At 46.7% G+C, this 23,905-nt stretch overlaps 1 protein-coding gene and 1 long non-coding RNA gene across 3 annotated transcripts in view; one reads left to right on the top strand and one right to left on the bottom strand.

Annotated features, from left to right (window-relative positions):
* The window catches only part of SCN10A (sodium voltage-gated channel alpha subunit 10), an 88,918-nt gene that overhangs the window by 26,109 nt on the left and 38,904 nt on the right, over nucleotides 1-23,905 (top strand). Inside the window, exons 4-13 of the mRNA XM_021071677.1 lie at nucleotides 172-300; nucleotides 804-895; nucleotides 3,220-3,411; nucleotides 3,838-3,904; nucleotides 8,427-8,568; nucleotides 8,712-8,909; nucleotides 9,625-9,792; nucleotides 14,977-15,270; nucleotides 18,610-18,718; nucleotides 20,935-21,173. Of these exons, the coding sequence (XP_020927336.1) occupies nucleotides 172-300; nucleotides 804-895; nucleotides 3,220-3,411; nucleotides 3,838-3,904; nucleotides 8,427-8,568; nucleotides 8,712-8,909; nucleotides 9,625-9,792; nucleotides 14,977-15,270; nucleotides 18,610-18,718; nucleotides 20,935-21,173 (1,630 nt within the window). The remainder of the gene's footprint in view (nucleotides 1-171; nucleotides 301-803; nucleotides 896-3,219; nucleotides 3,412-3,837; nucleotides 3,905-8,426; nucleotides 8,569-8,711; nucleotides 8,910-9,624; nucleotides 9,793-14,976; nucleotides 15,271-18,609; nucleotides 18,719-20,934; nucleotides 21,174-23,905) is intronic.
* Nucleotides 3,770-7,908, bottom strand: LOC110256573. 2 transcript variants are annotated; one of them, XR_002338213.1, is made up of 3 exons: nucleotides 7,659-7,908; nucleotides 7,269-7,407; nucleotides 3,770-3,992 (listed from the first exon to the last, which is right to left on the bottom strand). It is a non-coding gene; the product is annotated as an uncharacterized LOC110256573 (long non-coding RNA). The 2 variants fall into 2 exon arrangements; XR_002338212.1 differs by having other exon boundaries at nucleotides 7,662-7,908.

Below are 23,905 nucleotides of genomic sequence, written 5' to 3'. Positions count from 1 at the left end.
TGTGATTCCTCTGAGTTCTTCAGTCTGTGTCCCATCTCCTTACCTTACTTTCTCCCGCTTCCCACCTTGGTGATGATCTTTGTATATTTTCCTTTGGAACAATCACAGCCCCTCCCTCCCTGAGCTCTCTCCAAGGCACAGTTAATATTCCTTCACTGCCTTCCCTCCCAGGTATGTCTTCACTGTCATTTATACCTTTGAAGCCTTGATAAAGATACTGGCAAGAGGATTTTGTCTAAATGAGTTCACTTACCTGCGAGATCCTTGGAACTGGCTGGATTTTAGTGTCATCACCCTGGCGTGAGTGTTTCTCCACACTGCTTTGTCTGTGCATCTGTGTGGGGTTGTAGGTGTGGCCAGGCTCCCACTCTGGGTGTGTTTCCTTCCCTCTATCCAGCCTCCTCACTTGTGACTGCGTGGCCTGGGATTCTCTTGCTATAGATTTTTACTCTAGGAGTCATTTTCCAGGGTTGGTCCCATACCCTCAAAGAGAAGTTGGAGACCTCAAAACTGAGCTGATAACTAGCCTGTCAGAGGGAATCAGACAAGGCTCAGCATCCACGTGCTTGAATATCCATCCACACATGAAGCAGACAGAGCCCCATAGATCACCACACGTCTTCCCAAAGGGGCCATTCTGGAAAACATAGAAATCAGTGTTCCTGTCAGTCTGTAGGTGTACATTCTCAGTGTCTGTTCTGGGTCCTTCCTAGGATTGTGTTACCCAAGTGTCCTTATTTATGCTGCATGAATTCTCAAGACCCTCTTCTTGCAGAGATGCTGATTGATTTCTGGTTCTCCAGATATGTTGGTGAAGCGATAGATCTCCGAGGGATCTCAGGTCTGCGGACGTTCAGAGTTCTCAGAGCTCTAAAAACAGTGTCTGTGATCCCAGGTGAGCTGCTTTAACCAGCACATTTATTCATAGAGCACATGTTGGTTTCCACAGCCTGATGTCCCGCTTTGATTTTTACAAGAGCCCTGTAAAGTTCCAGAGCATGGGCTATTGTCCTCATTTAAGAGCCAAAGAGACTGAGGCCCAAAGAGTAGAAAACGCAATCCCAGGTCTTCATCACTAGAGTCAAAGTGTGATCTGGAACCCTCACGTGTTGATTCTGAGCCAATATTCTCTCCTCATGGCTTCGCCACTGACAAATGATGAGAAGGTCATGTCCTCATTTTATGTTCCTGTTGAGGGGTTCAGGCAAACCTCCAGTGGATTCTCATTTATACTTTAGACTAAAGGTGTAAACTTGAAAACAGGGAAGAGGGAGAAAGGCAGCCTTAGGCTCTGGTGAATGTCTCTGCCATGTCCGTGGATCTGAAAGTTTGAGCCTTAGCGCTGGCTTTGGACTCACAGAAGAGAAAATAATTAGGCGATTCTTGTTTGCAGATGATTCAGAAACAAAAGTACTCCGTCAGGGCTCACCTCGTTGGGCCTCCAAGATCTCTGTCGCCACCAGTAGTAACCCAGTGATATTCCTCCTCCCCAGCTGGGTTGATGGAGGGTATGGTGAGGCCAGAGACCAGGTTAAAAGCCGTGAGACAGCACTCAATGCTTCCCCCTTGTGGCCTGATGAGTTGTCCCCACTCCTTCACCCCAGAGAACCTATGCCCTCATTTGGGAAACAGAAATACATTAGAGCAGAAGTGTCTTTCCACAGTTCTGTATCTGGCTCTGCAGGGAGCAATTGGAAAGTCTTTGCCACCTGCCACTGGACAATGTTCTTCATGAAAAAAGTTGCAGCAATAAGTAGTCAGTTCTGCCTCTTGGTAGCTCTGTCACTTACTCTTAGCCAGGAAAACCCTTAGTTTTGTATATAAGACCTAGTCTGTCCAGAACCCTTCCTGCCTCATCTCTCTCCTCTACCCACTTCACATAATATTCCAGAATCCACAGACACTCAAAGATTTTTTGCTCATTGCCCTTAGCCTTGCTGCTTGTCCATCAGGAGAGCCCCTCTTTCTCTCTTCCCTCAACCCATATGCATCCTCAGGGCTCTGCCACAGTCAACACTCTCAAGGATTCTCCCTTGTCTTTCTCAGTTTCCCCACATCCCCCACCCCCAGGCTTCCTCTGTGTGCCCACCTGCTCAATAAAGCTATGGAGTTTCCCCTCACTTGTCAGACAGCCCAACCATAGGCCAGTGCCTTAATCATTGCTTGGCTCCCATCAGGGACCACATGAGGCAGGGGATGCTCACTGGGTTATTTCTTAACCAAAATGAGAAGGCCAGGCCAGATTGCAGTCTGCTTCCCTGGTCAGAACACTTTCTGCAATTTGGGAAGCTGCTTTCCCAAAGAGATGATTTCCTTTGCCAGAGCAACAAATCATCCTTCCTTAAACAAGCAGGGTTCCCATCCTTGCTGCCAGCTGTGCTCCTTCTCTTTCTGCCTCAGTGACTCTCAGTGTCTTTCATCGCCTCACTCTATTGCTATGTGCATCTCTCTGTGTCTTTGTGTGTCAGACCTGTTCTTTCTCTCGTGCATATCTCCCTCCTCCTTCTCTCCTGACTTCTTCCCTCTCCCTGTCTCTCTCTTACACATACACACACACACACACACACACACACACACGTAAACACTGAGGTTCATGTTTCTCCCACCTCAAGCTACCTCCCAGGACTGGAGTGAGGACAGAAAAGCAGATGTCAAATGACGAGTGAGGTCGGTATCCTCATGCCTAGCACAGTGCCTGGAACATAGCAGTTACCCAGCAATTAATTTTTAAATAGAGTTTCTCCTGTCAGGAATTTATTAGCTTTAATATGATTCTAGTAGTTTCCCACTGTGGCACAGTGTGTTAATGATCTGGCTTTTCTCTGTGGCATTGCTGGTTTGATCCCTGGCCTGGTGCAATGGATTAATTATCCAATGTTGCTGCTGCTATGGCATGGGTCACAGATGTCACTCAGATTCAAGCCCCTGGCCTGGGAACTCCATATGCTACCACTGTAACCAAAAAAGGAGGGAAAAAAAGATGATTTAAAAATGCATTGCCTGGGTCTCAGTTACCTCATCTTTACAGTGGGACAGTAATCTCTATCTGCCTGTCCCTCAGGCTTATTGCAAGGTTCAGATGAGGAAATGGGCTTGGAACTGCCCGAGAGTTTATAAACTACCTCACACCTGCAGGGTAAGACAGTTAAGATGCAAACGTGCCAGGCACGTCCATGTGGCACCTCATCCATGTGGAGTATCACTGTCATCTTTCCACAGGGCTGAAGGTCATCGTGGGGGCCCTGATCCACTCAGTGAGGAAGCTGGCTGATGTGACCATCCTCACCATCTTCTGCCTGAGTGTCTTTGCCCTGGTGGGCCTGCAGCTCTTCAAGGGCAATCTCAAGAACAAATGTGTCAAGAATTGCACACTTGTCAACGAGACAGCCAATTATTCTTCTCATGAAAAACAGGAGTGGAACTTCTGCCGTAGGGACCAAGGTCTGGTTGGCGGGAGGTGTGAAGCCCCTGCATACCTGTATAGTCACATGTTTTGATTCCTCTTTCTGCTGAAATGCTTCTTGTGAGTTATGTTTTACTTTCAGGTTTCCCATTCTCTGTGCCCAGTGTCCCCTTTATAAGAAAATGAGCTCGCAATCAAGAGGCAGGTCATTCTGCCTCTGCTGGAGGAAGCTCAGAGCTGAAGCCACTGCTCAGCTTTTCTCTTCCCAGATGAGATGTTTTCCCTTCCAAGTGTCCCAGCAAGCCCACTGAGGGCACATGGCCAAGGGAACTTGCATGGCTCAGGCAGAAGACTAGCAGGTGTGGCTTTCACCACTCAAGACTTGAGTTGAAGGTTCAGCATCATGTAAATCTTTCACTTCTTCCTTTATTTTACAGATTACTACACCAACAAACCAGGCACTTCTGATCGTTTACTGTGTGGCAATGGATCTGATTCAGGGTGAGTGCTCCACCCATGAAAAAGCACTAATGCCCAGCAGCCCTTTCTCCTTCTTGTTGTCAGCTCTTTCTTGCCTGGATTGCAAGTCCTGAGAAAGATATAGAAATAAATATGTCATGTCCTCTGCCATCCTAGGCTCATGGGGAGGGACTGTATGAGTTAGTTCTTGCTATGTAACAAAGAACCCCAAGATTTTGTGGCTTCAAACACCAGCCATTTATTTAGCTCAGGATTCTGTGCATGTTGGGCTGAGATCAGCCTGGTGTTCTTCTGACACTGGCTGGGCTCATTCATGCAACTGCAAACTGGACAGATTTGTGGGGTTCCAAATGATCTAATATGGCCTTAACTGAGGTGTCTTGTCTCTGCTGCACATGGTCTCTTACCACCCCTCCAACCCCAGCAGACTAGCCCAGGCTTATTCTCAGGGTAGAGGCAGGATTCCAAGAGAAAGAGTAGAAGAGTGCAAGGTCTCTTGAGGCCTAGGCTCAGAACTGGTACAGTGTCACTTCTGCATTCTGTTGACTAAAGCATGGGCAAGTCTAGTGAGCAGTCTAGATCCAAGGAATGGGGGAATGGACTCTAACTCTTGATGGGAGAATCTGCAACATCATATTGCAAAGGGCTGTGGATACAGGGAGGGGAATAATTATGGTCACTTTTGCAAACGGTCTACTCCAGGAAGGAACTAATATCAAATACGTTTTGTTAGATGCTCTCCATTTAATTATCACAACTCCATCACCTGGGTCTTATTACCCTCACACAACAGAGTTGGCGATCTCAAATTCTTACAGAGGCCAGAAATATAACAACAAATGTGAGCAGTAGGCCAGGTGGGAACCATGACCATGTGAGTTCATGCCCCATATAAAGGGGTAGCCATTGTGCAATCCAGCTTTGATTGTCGTGTGGAAATGTGGGTCTACTGCTTCTAGATTGCCCAAGTTTTAAAAAAGAGACAGGAAATTTAGATTTTTATGTGAACTTTCTTAACTATAAACATTGGCTACCAATTCCAAAAAAATGTCTACATATTGTAGGCCAAACAAAATATTTCAGTAATGCAAATTAGCCAGCAATCTGCCAGTTTGTGAGCTCTGATGCATACACATGAAGATGCTACCCCATGGAGAACCAGTGCTGTGCTCCAGGCTCCCTGGGCTGGGGGAACACAGCAAGGTGATAGTGTGAGACAGGAAGGATATCAAGGAATGTTTCCGAGAGGTGGTGATTGAGGTGAGATTGAAAGGCAAGCAAGATGTCTCCAGGCTGGATAAATAAGATGTTTGGGTGGAACTATTCCAGGTGGAAGGACAGAATGTGAGTCAAAGCAAAGGGGTAGGGAACCCCTCAAGTCTGCCTGCTGCTTTGCCCATGGGTGCAGAAAGAGATCAGACAACAGGTCAGAAAGGCTCACCTCTCCATCTCCACCGTAGGGCATCTGGAATCCACACAGTCCCGCACCCTGAGTGGCTGACAGCTCTATATTGGGCAAGTAGAGCTGGGTGGGACATGTACAGAATTCTGCCTTAATCAGCTCACTGGGAAAACAGTCTGGGATAGAGCTGAGGGATGGGACTAACAGAATAATTTGAGAAACACAGGCCCTTTGGCCTCTTTCTTCACAAATGCACTTGGCATTTGGCTCTTGAGCTCAGGGAGAGAGGTGTTCTGATGTCAATTTTCTTTGACTTAAATAGAAATTAAGGGCCTGTCAGTGTCCTTTTCCTGTCTGAATAATGGCATTTCTCATGAGGATGGTTCCACAGTAGCCCACACACTGACTGTGGTCATGTTGTCGGGTCCATCCGTGGGGTCCTCCTCCCAGCTCTGAGAGAGACCAGATATCCTCTAGGTAGGTCGTGGTCAGGTGGGGAAGTGGCTAGGGCTCAGACGTCAAGCAGAGGTCAGCTTAGACGATGGGCAGAATAAGCCTGACAGGCAGGCATGCTGTGGACACCAAACCTGCGTTCTGTGCTGAGCCACAGAGAAGCCAGAGCCCTGAGTGGAAGCCCATACCACTCGGTGGCACTGTGGGGAGGAGGTCTGGTTCTCGAGGTGGAGAAATACTTGATAATTTTCAGCGTTTTTTCACATATGTTATTCCAGTCCATCCTTTTGGTAGCTTTGGGTTAAAATCAGGAATTTTAGGAGTTTCCTTCATGGTTCAGCAGAAACGAATCTGACTAGTGTCCAGGAGGATGCAGGTTCAATCCCTGGCCTTGCTCAGTGAGTCAGGGATCTGGCCTTGCCATGAGCTGTGGTATAGGTCACAGACGTGGCTCGGATCCCTGTCACCGTGGCTGTGGCGTAGGCTGGCAGTTACAGCTCAGATTCAACCCCTTGCCTGGGAACCTCCATATGCCTTGGATGTGGCCCTAAAAAGAAAAAAAAAAGAATTTTAGTTTTGCATGTTATTTATATTTTAATTAATTTTTTATGGCTGCACCTGTGGCATATAGAAGTTCCCTGACCAGTGATTGAATCTGAGCCACAGCTGCCACCTATGCCAGATCCTTAACCCACTGCACCAGGCCAGGAATAGAACCCAGGAAAACACAGACAATGCTGGATCCCTAACCTGCTGCACCACAGTGGAAACTCCTTATTTAGCATTTTACATGTAATATTTACTATGCGGAAGGCAACTTACATGAGCCTTTGCACTGTGGTCTCATCTAATTCTCAGTGCAGTAAGCTGTTAATGTGTAGGTATAGTGGGATTCTACTGAAGACATAAAGATAGGTTGCCCTTAGCATTAACTACCCTACAGGTAATGGGTTGACTAGTTCCTTGGGAGAGTGAAACTAAGAGACTGTCTTTTTCTTTTTCTTTTTTTTTTTTTTTCCTGGCCACACCTGTGGCATGTGGAAGTTCCCAAGCCAGGGCTCGAACCCAAGCCACAGAAGCAACCCAAGCTGCTGCAGCGACAGCAATGGATCCTTAACCCACTGTGCCGCAAGAGAGCTCCCCAAGAGACTATCTTTATATGTAGGTCTATAGCATCTGGAAACAGGCAGATCTCCAATCAGTTCTAGAGATAGAATTGAGATTTGGTTATAATCAAGTTGTCAGGTCCTAATCAATTGTATGGGTTCTGGGGTGTGTGTTTTCTGAAATAAAGAGGACCTTCCCTCCACCTCCAATGCCTGGCATTGGTGAAGGAATCAAAAATTAGAGTCCCAAACTACAAAATAGGCATTACTGTCCCCTCAACCCAGCCATCCCACTGGGGTGGTGGAGGAGAGCTCTCACATGCGTGGGATACTTGGGGATACTTCCCAACATCCACTTACCTTTATTATGAGAGAGAGAGAGAGGAAGCAGTGCAGCCTTTCCCCCCCTCCCCCCAGTAGTCACCAAGCAATCATCTTCAATTTGGCCTTCCTTCATAGGTCAGTCTTCCCAGGCTACTTGACACTTCTCTTATTTAAATAAATCCACTGGCATCAGTGTAGTTTTAGACACCTGACTTCTCTCTGAACCCCAACCTCCACATCTGTTAAAAAAAAAAAAGCATTGTGGAAATGATTAAATTATAGCATTTGTAAAGCACTTAGGGGAGAAAGAGGCACACAGTAAGTGCTCAGTTAGTGGAAAGTGGTGTTTTCATTGTTACACATAATTGGTCGGTGAACTTGGCTGATATGAGTCCTCCTTTGAAAGACAACTCTGCGGGTGATGCCAGCCAGCTCAGGTTTTATTGACTCTCCCCTGTCCCTGCCCCATGTGAATTTGCAAAGAGCTTACCACCTTATGGGGTCATGTCTGGGCAGCCAGCTAGCCTTCTCCAGGCCATTTCCCTCTGCATGAAGCTCTGAAGTAAAGGTACTATTGTTGGGAGGCAGGGAACCACATCCAGGGCCCAAGAATGGGCTCTTGTCTAACACTTGGAAATGAACTGTCTGAAGAGACACAGGTACTAGCAAAGCAAAAGACTTTATAGAAAAGGGGGCTTGAGCTCAGAGCAGCAGGGTAGAGGAATCCAGGAGAAGTGCTCTTTCTCATGGCTCACAGTCTCCAGGTTTGTGGAGGTGGAGTTAGTTTCCAGGTTTTCTCTAGCCAATCATTTTGCTCCTGCCCATATCTGGTCCTACCCAGGACCCTTCCTGGCTGTGTGCACACATCCCTCAGTAAGCCTGAGAATTTCTGGGAGGTTAGCAGGACTATTGTGTGCTGGCTTCTCCTCCCTCCTTTTGGCCCCTCCCAAATTTTTCCAGTTGGTTTTGGCAGCAGCCCACCTCCTCCGTGTTCCTTATCAGGACAACTCACATAAGCGGTTATTATCACGCCTGGCCAGAGCAGGTGGTTTCCATCAACAGTTTCCTAATATTAACATCCCCATTTAATGGGCAAGAGAAATTGAGACCTAAAGAGACCCTACTAATAAGAGGAAGGTGAGGCCTTGAACTCCAATCTTTGACTTCAGACCCTGTGGTTTTCCCACAGCCTTGAACTGCCTTGCCTCCAATAAGCAGGAGGCTGTACAGTTGACAACATTCTCTGTTTTTGCTGCAGCCACTGCCCTGAAGGTTATTTCTGCCTTAAAACATCTGACAACCCAGATTTTAACTACACCAGCTTTGATTCCTTTGCTTGGGCCTTCCTCTCACTGTTCCGCCTCATGACACAGGATTCCTGGGAACGCCTCTACCAGCAGGTATTGATTTGCATGTCCCCATATGGGCTCAGTTGGAGGCCTGGGGTTGGCTGCGTGACGACGTTTTTCCTGGAGGACCCTGACCACATCAGGTGCCCATGTTCTCTGGTTACATGTCTTTCTTCTTTCTCTTAAATCTGCAGACCCTGAGGGCTTCTGGGAAATTCTATATGGTTTTTTTCGTGCTTGTTATCTTCCTGGGGTCCTTCTACCTGGTGAACTTGATCTTGGCTGTGGTCACCATGGCATATGAGGAGCAGAACAAGGCCACCATTGCTGAAATTGAAGCCAAGGAGAAAATGTACCAGGAGACATTTGAGATGTGCCAGAAGGAGCAGAAGGTTCTTGAAGGGTGGTTCTTTGTGAAGTCTGTTGCAGGCTATATGTTCTTGGGCAGATGTCTGGACCAGCCTCTTAGATTAGGGCCGTCATTTTAGGGAACCATGGGAAGATTCATTTTATCTCAGGGACCATCTTAGATTAGATTTTCTCAAAAAAGGACCTGAATGAAGAGCCTATGTGAGTGATTTATTGAGGGGTGCTCTCAGGAGAGTGAAGGAAGCAGGATGGGACAGGGGAAGAATTCAATAAGAATGCGACTTCAGCCAAGGACTGTCTTCAGCCTGATCCCATGGGGAGCTCCAGGGCATGAATTGTACCACAGAGTTAGGCAGGGATAACTACCTACCTAAGAGGCAAGAGGGCTGGCCCTTTATACCCCCATACTTGCCCAGGCCAAATGTACAGTCAAAGGAAATTTTCTGTAGGATTCCACAGCCATAGCCTATTAGTAGCTAACACTCAAGCAGCTGGAGATGAGTGTACTGACCTTGTAAAAGAGATCTGGTCAGGGCCTACTACAGGGTATGAATGAGGGAGGTGACCCAGATGTGGCTCTTCCTGCCATGTCTCAATCCCACCACCACCCACGTCCTAATCCTGACCTCCTCTGTTTTAAATGTCCTCCCCTCTGTGACACTCCATGTCTAGGGGACACACATTTATGCTAAGCTCAACCAAATACTCTTGGCTACAGCTGCTCTTCTCTCCCTTCAGGTCCTAGAAGCACTGGGGGTTGACACAGCTTCTCTCTGCTCCCACAATGGATCATCTTTGGCCTCCAAAACTGCCAGTGAGAGAAGGTACAGAATGAAGCCAAGGGTGTCAGAGGGCTCCACAGATGACAAGTCACCCCAATCTGAGCCTTATAACCAGCACAGAATGGTAAGGGGCTCAGGTTTATGCCTTAAAGATGACCCACCTTTGCATCTGCCGTGGACAGTATGTTGAAGTGGGGAGAGGTTTTTAGCAGAAAAGTAGCTGGAGGCACAGAGACTAGGAGGATGTCTTGGTAATCCAGACCCCTGCCCCCTGCAAATGGCCTAAACTAAGACAGGGACAATTTACGAATGGGGAAAAGGGTGGATTATAAAAACTTTCATGAAGTCCAGGGGAAAACAATAAGACTGAGACTATGGAATGTTGAAAAAGAAGGGAAAAGTCCAAAATTCCTCCCAGCTTTCTGGATTGGGCAGTTAGATGGGTGGTGATTCTAAGACAGGAGCACTGTAGGAAGAACCTCGATTTGTAGGGCAGGCAGTAACCTTGAACATGCTGACCCTGAGGTATCTGGACGTCAGGGTCAGCTTCCTTCTGACACTCTAATCTGCAGTTCTGGAGCTGGAGAGGGGTCCTTGTTTGTGGTGCTGAAATCATTTACAAGCTTCTTTCTGACCTCACACCTCAGTGCCTGCAGTTCTAATTCGCACCTACTACTGGTGCAGGAAATCCCAGCACCCATCTTGAGACACGAGCCAACCTGGAAAGAACTGCAGTACTTCACTTCAGACCCTGTAGCAGTTCTCCCAACCATAGCCCTCTACCTCGCACTCCAAGATTCCCTGGACTCACCAAGTTTCCTTCCACCAGCTCCCTCTCCCATCAAAGTCCTGTGTACCCCATTTATACCCTTTCCACAGGCCCGAGGGGGTAAAGTAGGTCCCGCAGTAATCATTTGGGGAAGGGGAACATCATGGCTGTTTTTCAGGCCTACTGACCCTCACTTCCCTCTCAATTTCTTTTCCTTGTGCTCCTCTGAAGACTGTTCTCCTTTTTGGAATACAGTCTCTCCCCAGACTGATGTGTGTGTGTGTGTGTTCACAGACACTCCCATGCACACTGGCCTCAGTGACGCCCATACCTCAGCATTTATCAGAGTCTGTGCCTTTCCCTTCCTTGCTCTGCCTCTTTTGAGCAGACCTGGCATGAACAGGAAACAGTTTAGAAGCTGTTTCACAGGGGATTTGACCAGGGCTTTGGTAATCATTGAACCAGATGAATCACAGCTTCCATAGAAATGTCAGTGACAATGAATTGGGCTTTAATTTCTCCCATTCAGTTAGCCCCACAAAGAGTAGCACTTAGATGTCCAATAATTTTCTGGTGTATGTATGTGCTTGTCTCCCCAGGCAGGTTCCCAGGCAGGGAAAAATCAGAACCATGTCTTATTAATTCAACAACACTAGGTGCTTGGTATTGAAAGGCCAGTAAAAGAACAATCCCCCTCGTCCGGGCTCGGAAGAGGCGACACCCCAAATCACTCACGAGAAGCGGTCTTGATGCAAACAGCAAGAGGATTTTTATTCCAAGCGCGCTGGGGCCCGCAGTCATACACCACGCAGGGGTAGAGGACTGCGGCCCCGAGTGCGGAATCGGGACAGCTTTTATGGGGTTCACAACAAAGCCTGTGCGTCACAAACCAATCATTTTAAAATATCGAGAGCCCGCGCTCCGTGGACCAATCATTTTAAAATATCGAGAGCCCGCGCTCCGTGGACCAATCATTTTAAAATAGCTCCGGAGGTCCGCATCTGCGTGGGCTCCTGGGCAGAGTGACAGATTGCAGTTGAGATAGGTCACTAGGGCTGTCAATGTGTAATCAATTCTTCTATGGTGCCAGTCAGTTTTACAGAATCCAGATAAGCGATTAGTCAACTCATTTCCTGTTATCTTACTTAGGCCAGGATAGCAGGCCCTGGAACAATAGGAAGTGTGACCTTCTACCTATTTACTGGCAGCCAGCAGGGTCTGGAATTCGGGGGCATTTAGAGCTTTTTATTAACTTCCTGGGTTCTGGGAGGGTTAGGTTGCATTTTCATCCTTTCAGTATAAAGAGTTGACTAAAACACTGTCCACTTCCCAAGGACTTCCATTTGGGTGGAAGAGGCAGGTATAAAAAGAATTATGTGTTGAGCATTATATTAGGGACACACATACGGTGTTTGGGTCTAGAAGAGGAAACATGTACTCTTATTTGGGTGGGGGTGTATCAGGAAAGGCTTCCGGTGGAGGGAATAATTGAAGTGAGTAGTAAATAGTGAGTAGAAGGTCCTCCAATAATTCAGGACTGTGAGGATTTGGGAAGGAACATTTCCAGGCAGAAAGAACATGTATGTGAAAAGATAGGAAGGAATAGTTTTGTTGCAGAATCTGCAAAAACCGTGGCAGTGGAAGGAGACAAACAGCACTCGGAGATATGGAAAAGTAAGATTTATTCAGCACCGGTGCGGGCTCAGAGGAGTCACCTCCAGAGTCTGAGCACCAGGTCTTTGGTCTCAGTAACTTTTGTACGCTACAAGGTCTTGATTTTCCCATGTAAGCATCCCGGACCTCCCCCCATCCCCAAGCAGACGTATTCCTCCCTAAGAAACTGAGCAAGCAAGGTTACAGAAGTGGAACTGATAAGCAAGGTTGGGTACATGATTAGCAGGGCTGCTGGCTTGGACATAGGGCGCACAGTTGTTACATTATTACAAGAAGGGTGGTATAGTGATGAGCATAGCTGGAAAGGCTTCCAGCTGCCTTCTTAGCCAAGGGGGGGTTGCTCTTTAGTTAAAACTTTATTTCAGTTTGGGTACTTCTTTAATGCCAACTGATTGATTGAAGCCCATTCAATAAGGCAGTCTCCTTCCTGCTTTCCCAGGTGTGTTACTGTAATAAATAGACCATAGACAATTTTAATAAAAAAACCACTTTCTGACCAATAGTAATGAAAGAGACATTAATGGTAGCACTTAAGAGAGAGACAGCAGGAATTTCGGGGAGCAGACAGGAGACCAGTCAGTCTGCTTGGAGGATGCATTTTAAGACAAGTCCAGTACTTAGATTCAGATTGAAACTGACACTTATGACTTGAACTCAGCCTAAACCCAGATTGGGACTTGAACCCATGGTTTTTATATTAGAATCACTCACCCGGTTTGAGGTTCAGGTTCTTTGTGCTTCAGTGCAGACGGAATTCAGCAAAAGACAAAGTGATAGGCAAGAAATTTATTTATTTATTTATTTATTTATTTATTATCTTTTTAGGGCCGCACCCACAGCATATGGAGGCTACCAGGCTAGGGGTCAAATTGGAGCTGTAGCTGCTGGCCTGCACCACAGCCACAGCCACACAAGATCTGAGCCACGTTGGCGACCTACACCACAGCTCACGGCAAGGCCGGATCCTTAACCCACTGAGTGAGGCCAGGGATCAAACCTGCATCCTCATGGATGCTAGTCAGATTTGTTTCTGCTGAGTCACTACGGGAACTCCCAAAACAGATTTATTGATGCTTGTGAGAGATGCAAGTGAGCAGACAAGGAAACTCTGCCTAGAGGATTAGGTGGGCTACAATGTTATAATCCAGGGGAGTGGAAAAAGACCGCCTCTTCCTCTTTCTTCAAGTAGTAGCTCCTCCTTGGTATCTGGTAAGAGAGTATTGGACTCCATAAGGTCAGACTAGGAGTTTCAAGTTGCCTATTCATATCAGCAGAAGGTTAGTCCTTAAACTCCTGCCCTGGGTCCTAAGGGTCATTGTCTTGCAGAACTTGAATGCAGGTCACAAGATATGACCTGAGGCATATCTGGTGCTTTTATTTGTGGTTTTGTAGTTAAGCAAGCCTTCTTAGTTCTGATGGCTTTCTTGAGCTATTAATAACTTACAGTGATCTCCCAAAGTGCCCTAGGTTTCCCTTTCTGTCTACGGTTCCCTATTGGGACTTCTACAAGCAACTCTTTAACTATCCTACTTCATCCCTCTCAAGAGGTCATTGTCACCATTTGTCAAATAGGTTAACTCTGAAATTTTAGTTGGTGGCACTGCTTGTCAAATATGGAACCAAAATTTTCTTCTTTGTTTTTCTTGATTGGTTTGCTTAGTGCCCACATGCAGATAACTCAGTTGTCTCCACTTTAATAAGGATTTGCCAGTTCTGTTTCTTTGCTTCAAAAATGGGAAGGATTCATGGATTTTTATGAATTCATAGACCTTAGACATATATTCTAGGCAAAGACTACTGCATTTTCAGTACTGAATTACAGTGATGGATATTGAATGAGACTGAACTCCAAATTATCAAGAAAGCAAAATTTCAATTCTGTGGGAGAGGGGGTAAGTTGAGAGGGCTTTAATTAATAAAAGGTCTCAATTTTAGTAATTTAGTTAATAAAAGAGAAGAGGGACAAATTCAGCAATATGATCAGAGTTTGATAGGAAGTTAATGTTTAGATTTTGAAAACACTTCTCTGACCTGAGTTCAGAATTGACAACTTGTTTGGTCAGGTTCCCAAGGCAGTCATGGGAACCAGCCAACCCAGCATCCAGGGGCTCTGGGCCTATGAATTAGCTCCTTTCTTCTGGCAACTGTAAGCCACACGGTTCCCTTGGAGGAAGATTTTGATGGGAAATGTTTATTGATTTGGAGGAATGGCACTATTCTTCCAGGAAATTAGGCTGCGGCTCTCCCTCCAATCTCCCCATTGTTGGCTGTTCAAAGTTTGCCTCAAGGGATCCTGGAAGCTCATTATATTACAAAGCTCTTGTCTCCTCCTTTGCAACACAAATGCTCATACCCATATAGGTTTATCTAATGAATTGTCAAACCAAATTTTCAGACAATAAAGAGCACTCATTCATCCATCAACCCTTTACCAATCTTGTTCCTGTGCTGATACATATAATAGTCTCCTGAGCCACAACTTTGCATTGAAGAAAGGAACTTAAGACAGCTTCATCCAGCCCCATGGCCAAAGACTGGCAAACTACTGACCCATCTGGGTCACAAGATTGTTCTCTGACACATTCTTGGCCAGGACGACCTACTTAATGATCATGAACCCCTTGCAGTTTCTTACTGCTTTTGGCCTTTTCCCAGTCTGTGTCAAGAGTATTCTCTTCCCCTGTTATCTCCCTACGTATACCTAGAATGTCCCATAGGTCTTTTTCTTTAATTTTCCACTTCAAGGTCACAAGGTTAAGGGCAGGGAAATGAGAGTGGGTGAAGAGAAGTGTTGAATTCCAGATCTGCCTACATGATGATCTTCCAGCCTAACTTCCTTCTCAGCTCTCTTGGGGCAATGTCCAGTCTTTCCTAGGCCTCACCTCTGGGAGACGCCGGGCTAGCCATGGCAGCGTGTTCCATTTCCAGGCCCCTGGCCGAGACATCTCATTCCCTGATGGTGTCACAGATGATGGAATCTTTCCTGGAGACCATGAAAGCCGTCGGGGCTCTCTGCTTCTGGGTAGGGGTGCAGGCCAGCAAAGCCCCCTTGCTAGGAGTCCACTGCCTCAAACCCTCAACCCTGGCTCAGGGCGTGGAGAAGATGGACACCCTACGTTACCCACTGGCGAGCTTGCCCCTGGAGCCAACGAGGTCTCGGTGAGTTTGTGAATGTTCCAAATTCTGGGGCTGCTCTCCAACAAGAGCTTCAGGCCAAGAAGCCCTGAGTGTCACCCATGGAAGGATCCTTTAGACATCACTCTGCCCAACACCTCCCAGCTACTTCTACTTTACTGAAAGGGCAGGCGAGACCAAGAGAGAGATTGGGTTTACCTGAGATCAGTTTTTGTGGTTTACTCTGCAGTACTAAAACTGAGAGCACTGATGGCCTGAATCTAGCCAGAACACATATTGGGGCTCAAACCCAGCCAAAACCCAGATTGGGACTTCAACCCACAATTTTAAATTGGAATCACTCACCCAGTATCTAGACTCATTGAGATTCAGGTTCTTCATGCCTCCACACAGAAGTAATTCAGCCAGAGACAAAGTGATAGACAAGAAATAGATTTATTAAGATAGTCAAGCAGACAGGCAAGCACAGAAGCTCTGCCTCCACCCCCCCAATCCAGATCTGTAGGGCTATAGATTTATCATCCAAGGGGAGTGGGAGTCAGAAAAGACCCCCTCTTCCTCTTTCTTCAAGCAGTAGCTCCTCTTTAGCATCCCGTAAGGTGTGTATTCAAATCAGCAGAAGGGCAGTCTTCAAACTCCTGTCCTTGGTCTGAATCTGAATGCAGGCCTCACCCCATCCCCCACCCAATGACCTAGGGCATATCTCTCACCTCCACTAGTCAGGCAAGCCTGCCTTGTTCTGATGGTCCTCTTGAGCAGTTACTAACTTACAGTGATCTCCCAAAGCCCCTTAGGTTCCCCCTCTATTTATGGTCCCTTATTGCGACTTCTACAACTACCTGTGCCTACTCCATCCCTATCAGTACAGTGGTATAGAATATTTGCTGGTTGACCTCATTTTTTTCCCCAGAGTTTCTCTGTCCCTATTCACTATCACTGCTTTAGAGATAGGCTTGTTTTCTCCCTGGATGAGTATGAAAAAAATTAAAGTTCTTCTCTTCTTGCGTGTAACTCTGTGCAAGCTACTGTGGGCTTGACAATTAAAACTCAGAGTAATCCTGGGTGCCCTGGACAGGTATTAGCAGAAGCAAAGTATCCCTGGCTTTACTCAAAGAAGCAGTAACTTGCCAAAATGCACAAATTAGGCAACAGTGACTAATTGGCCAGTACTCTTAATAGAATAATCACAGAATGTAATGGCAAACCAGGGACTCTTCATTGGATTGGAGCTGTGATTTAATTCAAGCTCTCCCTCCAGCTTCAATAATGATGCTTCTAGTGGTTTTTTTTGTTTTGTTTTGTTTTGTTTTTGTTGTTGTTGTTGTTGTTGTGGCCTTCTGGCTGGCCCCAGACACACAGTGGTTTGCAAACAGACTTGTGAGCTGACAATTATATGTCTCTAGTGACTTGGGTAAGTCTTACAGAGTTACCATAGCACCTCTGACTAAATGCATGGGATTCAGGGTCCCAGCAAGAAGCAGGTGAGCTGATGCAGTGGGCAAGTGGGGAGAGTTTATGGAAGTATTTATGGAGGTATTCATTAGGCTCTGGAACTAAGAAGGGACAGTGAGGCAGCGAGAGACTAACCTTGGTGGGAGGCTGTTCCAAGCCTAGGCTGAAAGGGTGAGGGGAAGGACCACAGCCTAGCAAGAACTGCCCCTGTATGTGAGAGGTGGCCTGATAGAGGTGGAGGATCATAGCCTCTACTCAGCCACAGCCCAGCAAGGAAGAAGCCAGCTAACACACAGCCAGCTCTGCTCTCCTCCCAGCCTCTGATCTCCTGTCTGTGCCTCCCACTGACCAGAACCAGGAAGTGAGGGTGATGCAGTTTGTCCAGGTCGCCCTCCTCAGGGATAGAGCAGGGCAGAGACGGTGGAGCATAGGTCTCCACTAGTCTTCACAGATGATTCTGGAGAATCATCAACCCAGAATCTGCAGGTCAAGGCTGTCGGACCCTCTTAGAAGTACTTTAACACTCTTGAAAATGCCTCATTCAAGAAACCTTGTCATTGCTCCCTAGATGACCACTTTCCTGGATATTCCAGGCTTGATTCATGTTAGTGAAATTATCTGGCTAGCGCAAGATCAACACTTTAAGCCCTTCCATGTCACCTGGACATAAATTTCAGTCACAGCTATGCCACTTACCAACTGAATCACCTTAAGCAAGTCCCTTAACTTCTTCAGGTCTCCATGTCTCCCCTTATAAAAACCTTACCAAGGGAGTTCTCTGGTGACTTAGCAGTTAGGATTTGGTATTGTCATTGCTGTGGCATGGGTTCAATCCCTGGCTCAGGAACTTCCACATGCCACAGGTGTGGCAAAAGCAAAAACAAAAAACCTCCTCATTAAAAGGTTTCTAGAGGAGTTCCCATCAAGGCTCAGTGGGTTAGGAACCTGACTAGTATCCATGAGGATGCGGGTTCAAACCCTGGCCTTGCTCAGAGCATTAAGGATCCAGTGTTGCTGTGGCTGTGGTATGGTCTGGCAGCTGTAGCTCTAATTCGACCCCTAGCCTGGGAATTTCCATATGCTGAGGGCATGGCCTTGAAAAGCAAAAAAAAAAAAAAAGGAGAAGAAGAAAAGAAGTAGACCATCAAGACAGAAATATTCTCAGGGAAAAAAGAGACCATGTGGAATTAGAACTGGGTTGTGGAGTTCCTGTAGTGGCTCAGCGGAAACAAATCTGTCTAACATCCATGAGGACGCAGGTTTGATCCCTGGCCTCACTCAGTGGGTTAAGAATCCAGTGCTGCTGTGGCTGTGGTGTAGGCCAGCAGCTACAGCTCTGATTCAACCCCTGGCCTGGGAGCCTCCATATGCCACAGGTGCAGCCCTAAAAAAAAAAAAAAAAAAAAAAGAACTGGGTTGTTGGGTTGTATGTTAGGGAGAAAAATGGGCCTCTTAGGAGGGAGTTCAAGGAAACCTATCATGGAGTAGGAATTCTGGATAAATGTCATATGCACAGCCCAGAAGTCTCATAATGACTTCCTGAAACCTTGCCCCTGCAGCTCCCACTTCCCTTGGGTTGAAACCTCAGACACCCTTGAGGCAGCCCTATCCCCACCTTGGTGCCCAGGTACCTGTCCTAGGACAGGAGTTTACAAAACCTTAGGTGAGCCCAGGTCATCTGTTAGCCACAAATTCAGGCTCTAGTTGCTCCTGTGTCCTGCTCCCCATTTCCTGAGCTCTAACCCCAAGTTCATGCAGCAGCCCCTTTACTCCAAACATGACTACAGAGGATCATAGCTTCACTGGGCAGCTTGCAGCCACCCGAGACAGGCCAATAAGAGGCTGAGTGATCTGTCTTTGCCACTGTCTTTGCTTTGTGGGAGCATCCTGACTCTTTTTGTGTCCCAGCAGGCACTTGATGCAGGACAGAAGACTTTCTTAACAGCAGAATACTTGAATGAAACTTTCCGGGTCCAAAGGGCAATGAGCGTTGTCAGTATCATGACCTCTGTCCTTGAGGGTAAGTATTGCTCATTTGAACTTCCATTCACTGCGCCATGGTGAGTCCCCCTATGAGCAAAAGATGGGCTGCCCAAAATCTGTGTCAAAGGGTACCATCTCTGTATCCTGGGATCATAAATACTTCTATTTTTTAATACCCTTTTCCCCATTACCCTTTATCAATGTGGCTCCTAAAATGTGGATAAATTTTCAAAAACAATAGAATCCAATGAATGAAATGCCCTCAGATATGCAAGAAATTTAAGTCTTTTTTGGGTAGAGGAGAGGTCAGGGTGGTGGCAAGTCCATAGCATATGGAAGTTCCTGGGCCAGGGGTCAAACGTACGTCACACAGCAACCCAAGCTGCTGCAGTGACAGCACCAGATCCTTAACCTACTGCACCACAAAAGAACTCCATTAACAGTCTTTAATTTTCAGACATGGAAAAAGTATTTTGATATATTTCAAGGCTGTAACTCTCACAGTTATAATGTAATTTCTGTCTCTAGGTGCCCCTATTGCGCTGAGCATTAGAGGGCAATTTAAATAAATTAATCAGTCAGTTTAAATCCTTGTCAATTCAGGATTCCATCAGTCAGCTGGGGATCCCAGGGATGGATCTAAGTTCCATTTGCTTATACCAAGCCAAGGGTGGAGGGAGGGAATGACCCCCTGGCACCCCATTTCCTAAAGAGCATGGCCCCATCCTTCTCACCCTGACTCCAGGACCTCCCTTCTTATCAGCCTTGGTTTTGCCTCAGGGTATGGAAAATATGGCCTTAGTCATATCCAGTTATTTATATCCTCCAGGCAAATATAAAATGTCCTACGCTGGAGAAGGGAGCTTGGATGTTGGTGTGTCCCTGAAAAGGGGCCCTTGGTTCTTCCCTCCCAGCCCTGGGCTGAATTCAAATTGCAGGGGAGGGCATGGTGGACAATAGACACCAAAAACATTGTTTTAAGGATTTGAAACAGGGCCAATCTGTGCTGTACTTTCTAGGTGAAGCTGGAGGTGGCAAGTCTTAGAGAGACCCAGCGTGAGAGAGAAACTGTAGGGTAGAATGGGCTGGTAATGTACCTGGATAGAGAAGGTCTGAGGTGGCCCCAGAGGGTGCACTGTGGCCCCAGAACCACAGGAGAGTATCTGTATGATGACCTTGCTCTCGTTGAAGGCTGCAGAAGGATGAGTGAGAACCAAAGAAGGAACAGCCATCTCCATGGCTCTCCCACCAGTGACCAGATAGGAATGTTGATGACTCAAGTAAAGCACACTTGACAGTGACTCAGGACCAGCTCAGTCCTCCACCAGCCTTGAGCTTCCTGAAACTCAGGCACAACTTCAGATGAGAAATAGTAGCAGACAGTGACTTGACCAAAACAAAGTCCCCTGGTTGGAGACTTGAAATATAAATTAAATTCAGTTACAGGGGGAAAATCCTTAAGTTATATTTCTTGCATACTTGAGTTTGTGTTTTGAGAAATGTGTACCTATTCCAGTAACAACAGTGTGTACATACTCTTGTATTATTTTTCCTCATGGATCACTCTTTAATAAATTATTCATCAGCAGAGAGTGAGGATTAGAGAGGAGGAGGAAGAGGTTGGAGGGAGGTAGTAAGACATGCTGGTCTGGAAGTTTGAAGGACTGAAATGGAGAAACAGCAGGATTCCTGGGCAGTGACAAGATGGGACCAGTCAGCATAGTTATGTGTTTTTTCTAACTGGGTTCAGCTGGCTGGGTGCAGGTACAGGGTCAACTGTGTGTTGGGTTTATTCAGAGTTGGGGTTTTGCCAGACAAGTACAATGGACAGGGGAGAGGGCCAGGGAACTGAGGGTGTCTGCAAGGAGTGTAAAGAGGGGTGAACATGAAATCTAAGCTGGGTAATTAGGAATTAAAGATATGATATATGATGAGCAGTTAAAAAGTGTAGGGGCTATGGTTTGGAGGACTGAGTGGGGACAGAGACTGGGTTGCACTTGCTAGGCTACAGGAGCTCAAAAAGGAGAAAGTGATAATCAGAGAGAGGGAGAGGGAGTGCTGAGATGGAGGTGAGAGTTACTAGTAATGTTATTAGTAATGACAAGGTCTAGGGGATGGCCTTGTTATTAGTAATGACAAGGTCTAGGGGATGGCCTTGTTATTAGTAATGACAAGGTCTAGGGGATGGCCATGGGGAGGTGGGCTAAGTCCATGCCTGGCTAACAACTATCATTGGCTCCACCGGTGATGCAGAGCTCGAGGAGTCTAAGCCGAGATGCCCACGCTGCTTGACCAACTGGGCTCAGAAGTATCTGATCTGGAAGTGCTGCCCCACATGGGTGAAGCTCAAGAAGCTCCTCTGGAGTATTGTGACGGACCCCTTTGCCGAGCTCACCATCACTCTGTGTATCGTGGTAAACACCATCTTCATGGCCATGGAGCACCACGGCATGAGCCCCACTTTTGAAGCCATGCTCCAGATCGGCAACATTGTGAGTGCCCTGGCAAGCCACCACCCATGCTGTCCTGGCTGGGGGGATTAGGGTGGGGTGACGGCATGCTGTCATTCACTGGACTATTGATCTAGCAGGCTGAGGGCAGAGGAGCCACATGGGAGATGTGTGGACACTGAGTACAGAAAGTCAAGTCTGGAGGACCAGGCTGAGCTGATGGAAATTGCTTTGTGATGAATGAACATGGGTGGAAGTGCACCGAGAGAGCCCTGACCTAGGGGCTGCCAGCTCCCCCTTTACAGAACTTAGGACAGCCACCTGAATTCTCTGGATTGCAGCAGTCTCTACCTTGAAAAAAATGATAAATGCCACTTTCCCATCTAAAGACAATCTATGGATTTTCAAGTTTCCTTACAGGTTTATCGCCTTTAAGCCTGGAAAACACAATGGCTGAGTTTTATCAGTGCTGTCATTTAAGGGCAGAAAGTGTGGGGGAGAGGGGATAGTAACAAGAGGGAAGGAAGAGGAACAGGATTACTGTTGTCACAAAAGCATCAGGGAGTGAGAACTTTTTTCCATCTGGTTTAGATAGGACTCTCCCTTAAATTTTCCTCCATCATTTTAAAAATAAATATTAGAGAAGGTTATTGTTTCTTTCTTTTTTTCTTTTTTTCTTTGTGTGGCCACATCTGTGGCATATGGAAGTTCCCCAGCTAGGGAAGCTACAGCTTCCGGCCTACACCACGGCCACAGCAACACGGAGTCTGAGCCATGTCTGTGACCTACACTACAGCTCACAGCAATGCCAATCCTTAAATCACTGAATGAGGCCAGGGTTCACACCCACATCCTCACAGAGACAGTGTCGGGTCCTTAACCCACTAAGCTACAACAGGAACTCCTCTTCCAACATTCTTTAGTATTATTGTCTTTCAACAAGATAAAGTCCATACCAGATTTCAATACACATGGAGTAAATTGTCAGACTAAGAGGGGAACGATCCTCAGCCTGTGCCCCCGCAGAAACAGTAACAATAGCCAACTTTGTTTGACCACCATCGGACATGGCCTCACATGCTTCTCATGGGTTATCTTATGTAATTTTCACAAAACCCTATATGGTAGGTACTATTATTATGGCCTTTCACAAATGGAAAAACAGAGGATGTTAAGTAATTTGCCTGAAGTCATAGAGGTGAGTAAGTAGCAGCATTGAGATTTGAACCCAGGTCAACTGGATCCAAAGCTCACACTTCTCAACTCCTGGATGCTAAACTCCCTCACAGGACCTGCTAGTGTGTGAGGGAGAGATTGTGTATGTTAGTGTACATGTGTATGTATGTTTGTGAGTACATGAGAACTGCCCAAGGTAGACAAGAGAGGGAGTGTGTGTGTGTGCTCGCACACTTGTGGGCAGGCACATGTGAATATGCACACAAGAAAAGCAGAGGCTAGGAAGGTCGAGGTCCTGCCTCCATGTCCTTACTGGTGTCTGTCCCACTGCAGGAGGGCTAACTAGGTCCACCAGAGCCATCCAGCTCTTCTAACTCCTGGTAGGCTGCAGACTAGGTAGAAGGAGGGGTCCCAGAAGAAATGTGACTACTCTTGTCCAGAAATCTCCCCCTTTCCCAGAATCCAGGGATGTGAAAAGGATGCCAACAAGTTCTGGGACACTGTGGAGCCAGCATGCCTTACATTTTAGCAGCACCTGGGCTAAGAGGTCACATTCTATGTGGCAAGAGGTGAAATGGAAAGAGGAGGGAGAGCCTGTTGCCAAGAAGTCTTCGTAGACCCCATAGGGTCTTATGGACAGACCTCTGAGCCCACAACTCATTTTACAGTTGGAGACCTTGAGGCAAGAAAAACCAAAGGGTTTTATGGCTGTGACAGAGCCCAGTGCCATTTCTAAAAAAGGACAATCAGGCACTTTCTTTCATTGTGATATTTACAATGAGTCAGGTGTTTATGAATCTTACCTCAGCATCACGGCGCTACCAGGTGATAACACTCTCACATAAGAGCTCATTAAGACTCAGAGAGATTAAGTATCTTGCCCAAGGTGGCACAGCTGATGAAGGGTCAGAGGTGACCCAGGTCTCTCTAGGGCACAGGACCTCATCCCTACCCTCTACCCCACCAAACAGACCTGTTTACAAAGAGTAGTCAGTAGATGTTCTTTGCATCACACAGTTGCAGTCTTGTGGCATCAGGCAAGTCAAACTGTTAGACATTTCCTCCTTTGTAAAGCAATGCAATCACCTCTGCTTCCCAGGCTGGTGAGAGGCTCCGATGAGAGCAAATGAGAGAAAAGCACCTGACTCTGCTGGGCTTCTTCCATGCCTGTCTCCCTTCTTTGCTGGATATTGTGTGACCTGAGCCTGGCCCTGACCTCTCTCAATGTCAGAATTCTTTCCTATTTAAAACCATTAAAGAGACTCAGGGCTGGAAGAATCTTAGAGATGGTGTATTATTATTGTTCCTGCTAACAGCTATTATTGATTAATGAAGTATTCTCTGCCAGGACCTTTACTAAGAATTGCAGATTATTTCATCTTAGGCCCATTATACAGAGGAAGGAATTGAGATAGAGGATGAACTCCTTCCTCAACCTTTTTTTTTTTTTTTGGTCTTTTTTGCCTTTTCTAGGGCCGCTCCTGGGGCACATGGAATTCCCAGGCTAGGGGTCTAATCTGGGTTGTAGCCACTGGCCCATACCAGAGCCACAGCAACGTGGGATCCAAGCTGCGTCTGTGACCTACACCACAGCTCAC

The sequence above is a fragment of the Sus scrofa genome, chromosome 13 (assembly GCF_000003025.6).
Source record: "Sus scrofa isolate TJ Tabasco breed Duroc chromosome 13, Sscrofa11.1, whole genome shotgun sequence".
In the NCBI taxonomy this organism is placed as follows: Eukaryota; Metazoa; Chordata; class Mammalia; order Artiodactyla; family Suidae; genus Sus; species Sus scrofa.
The sequence above is the reverse complement of the archived record's forward strand: the minus strand, read 5'-3'. Positions and strand labels throughout refer to the sequence as shown.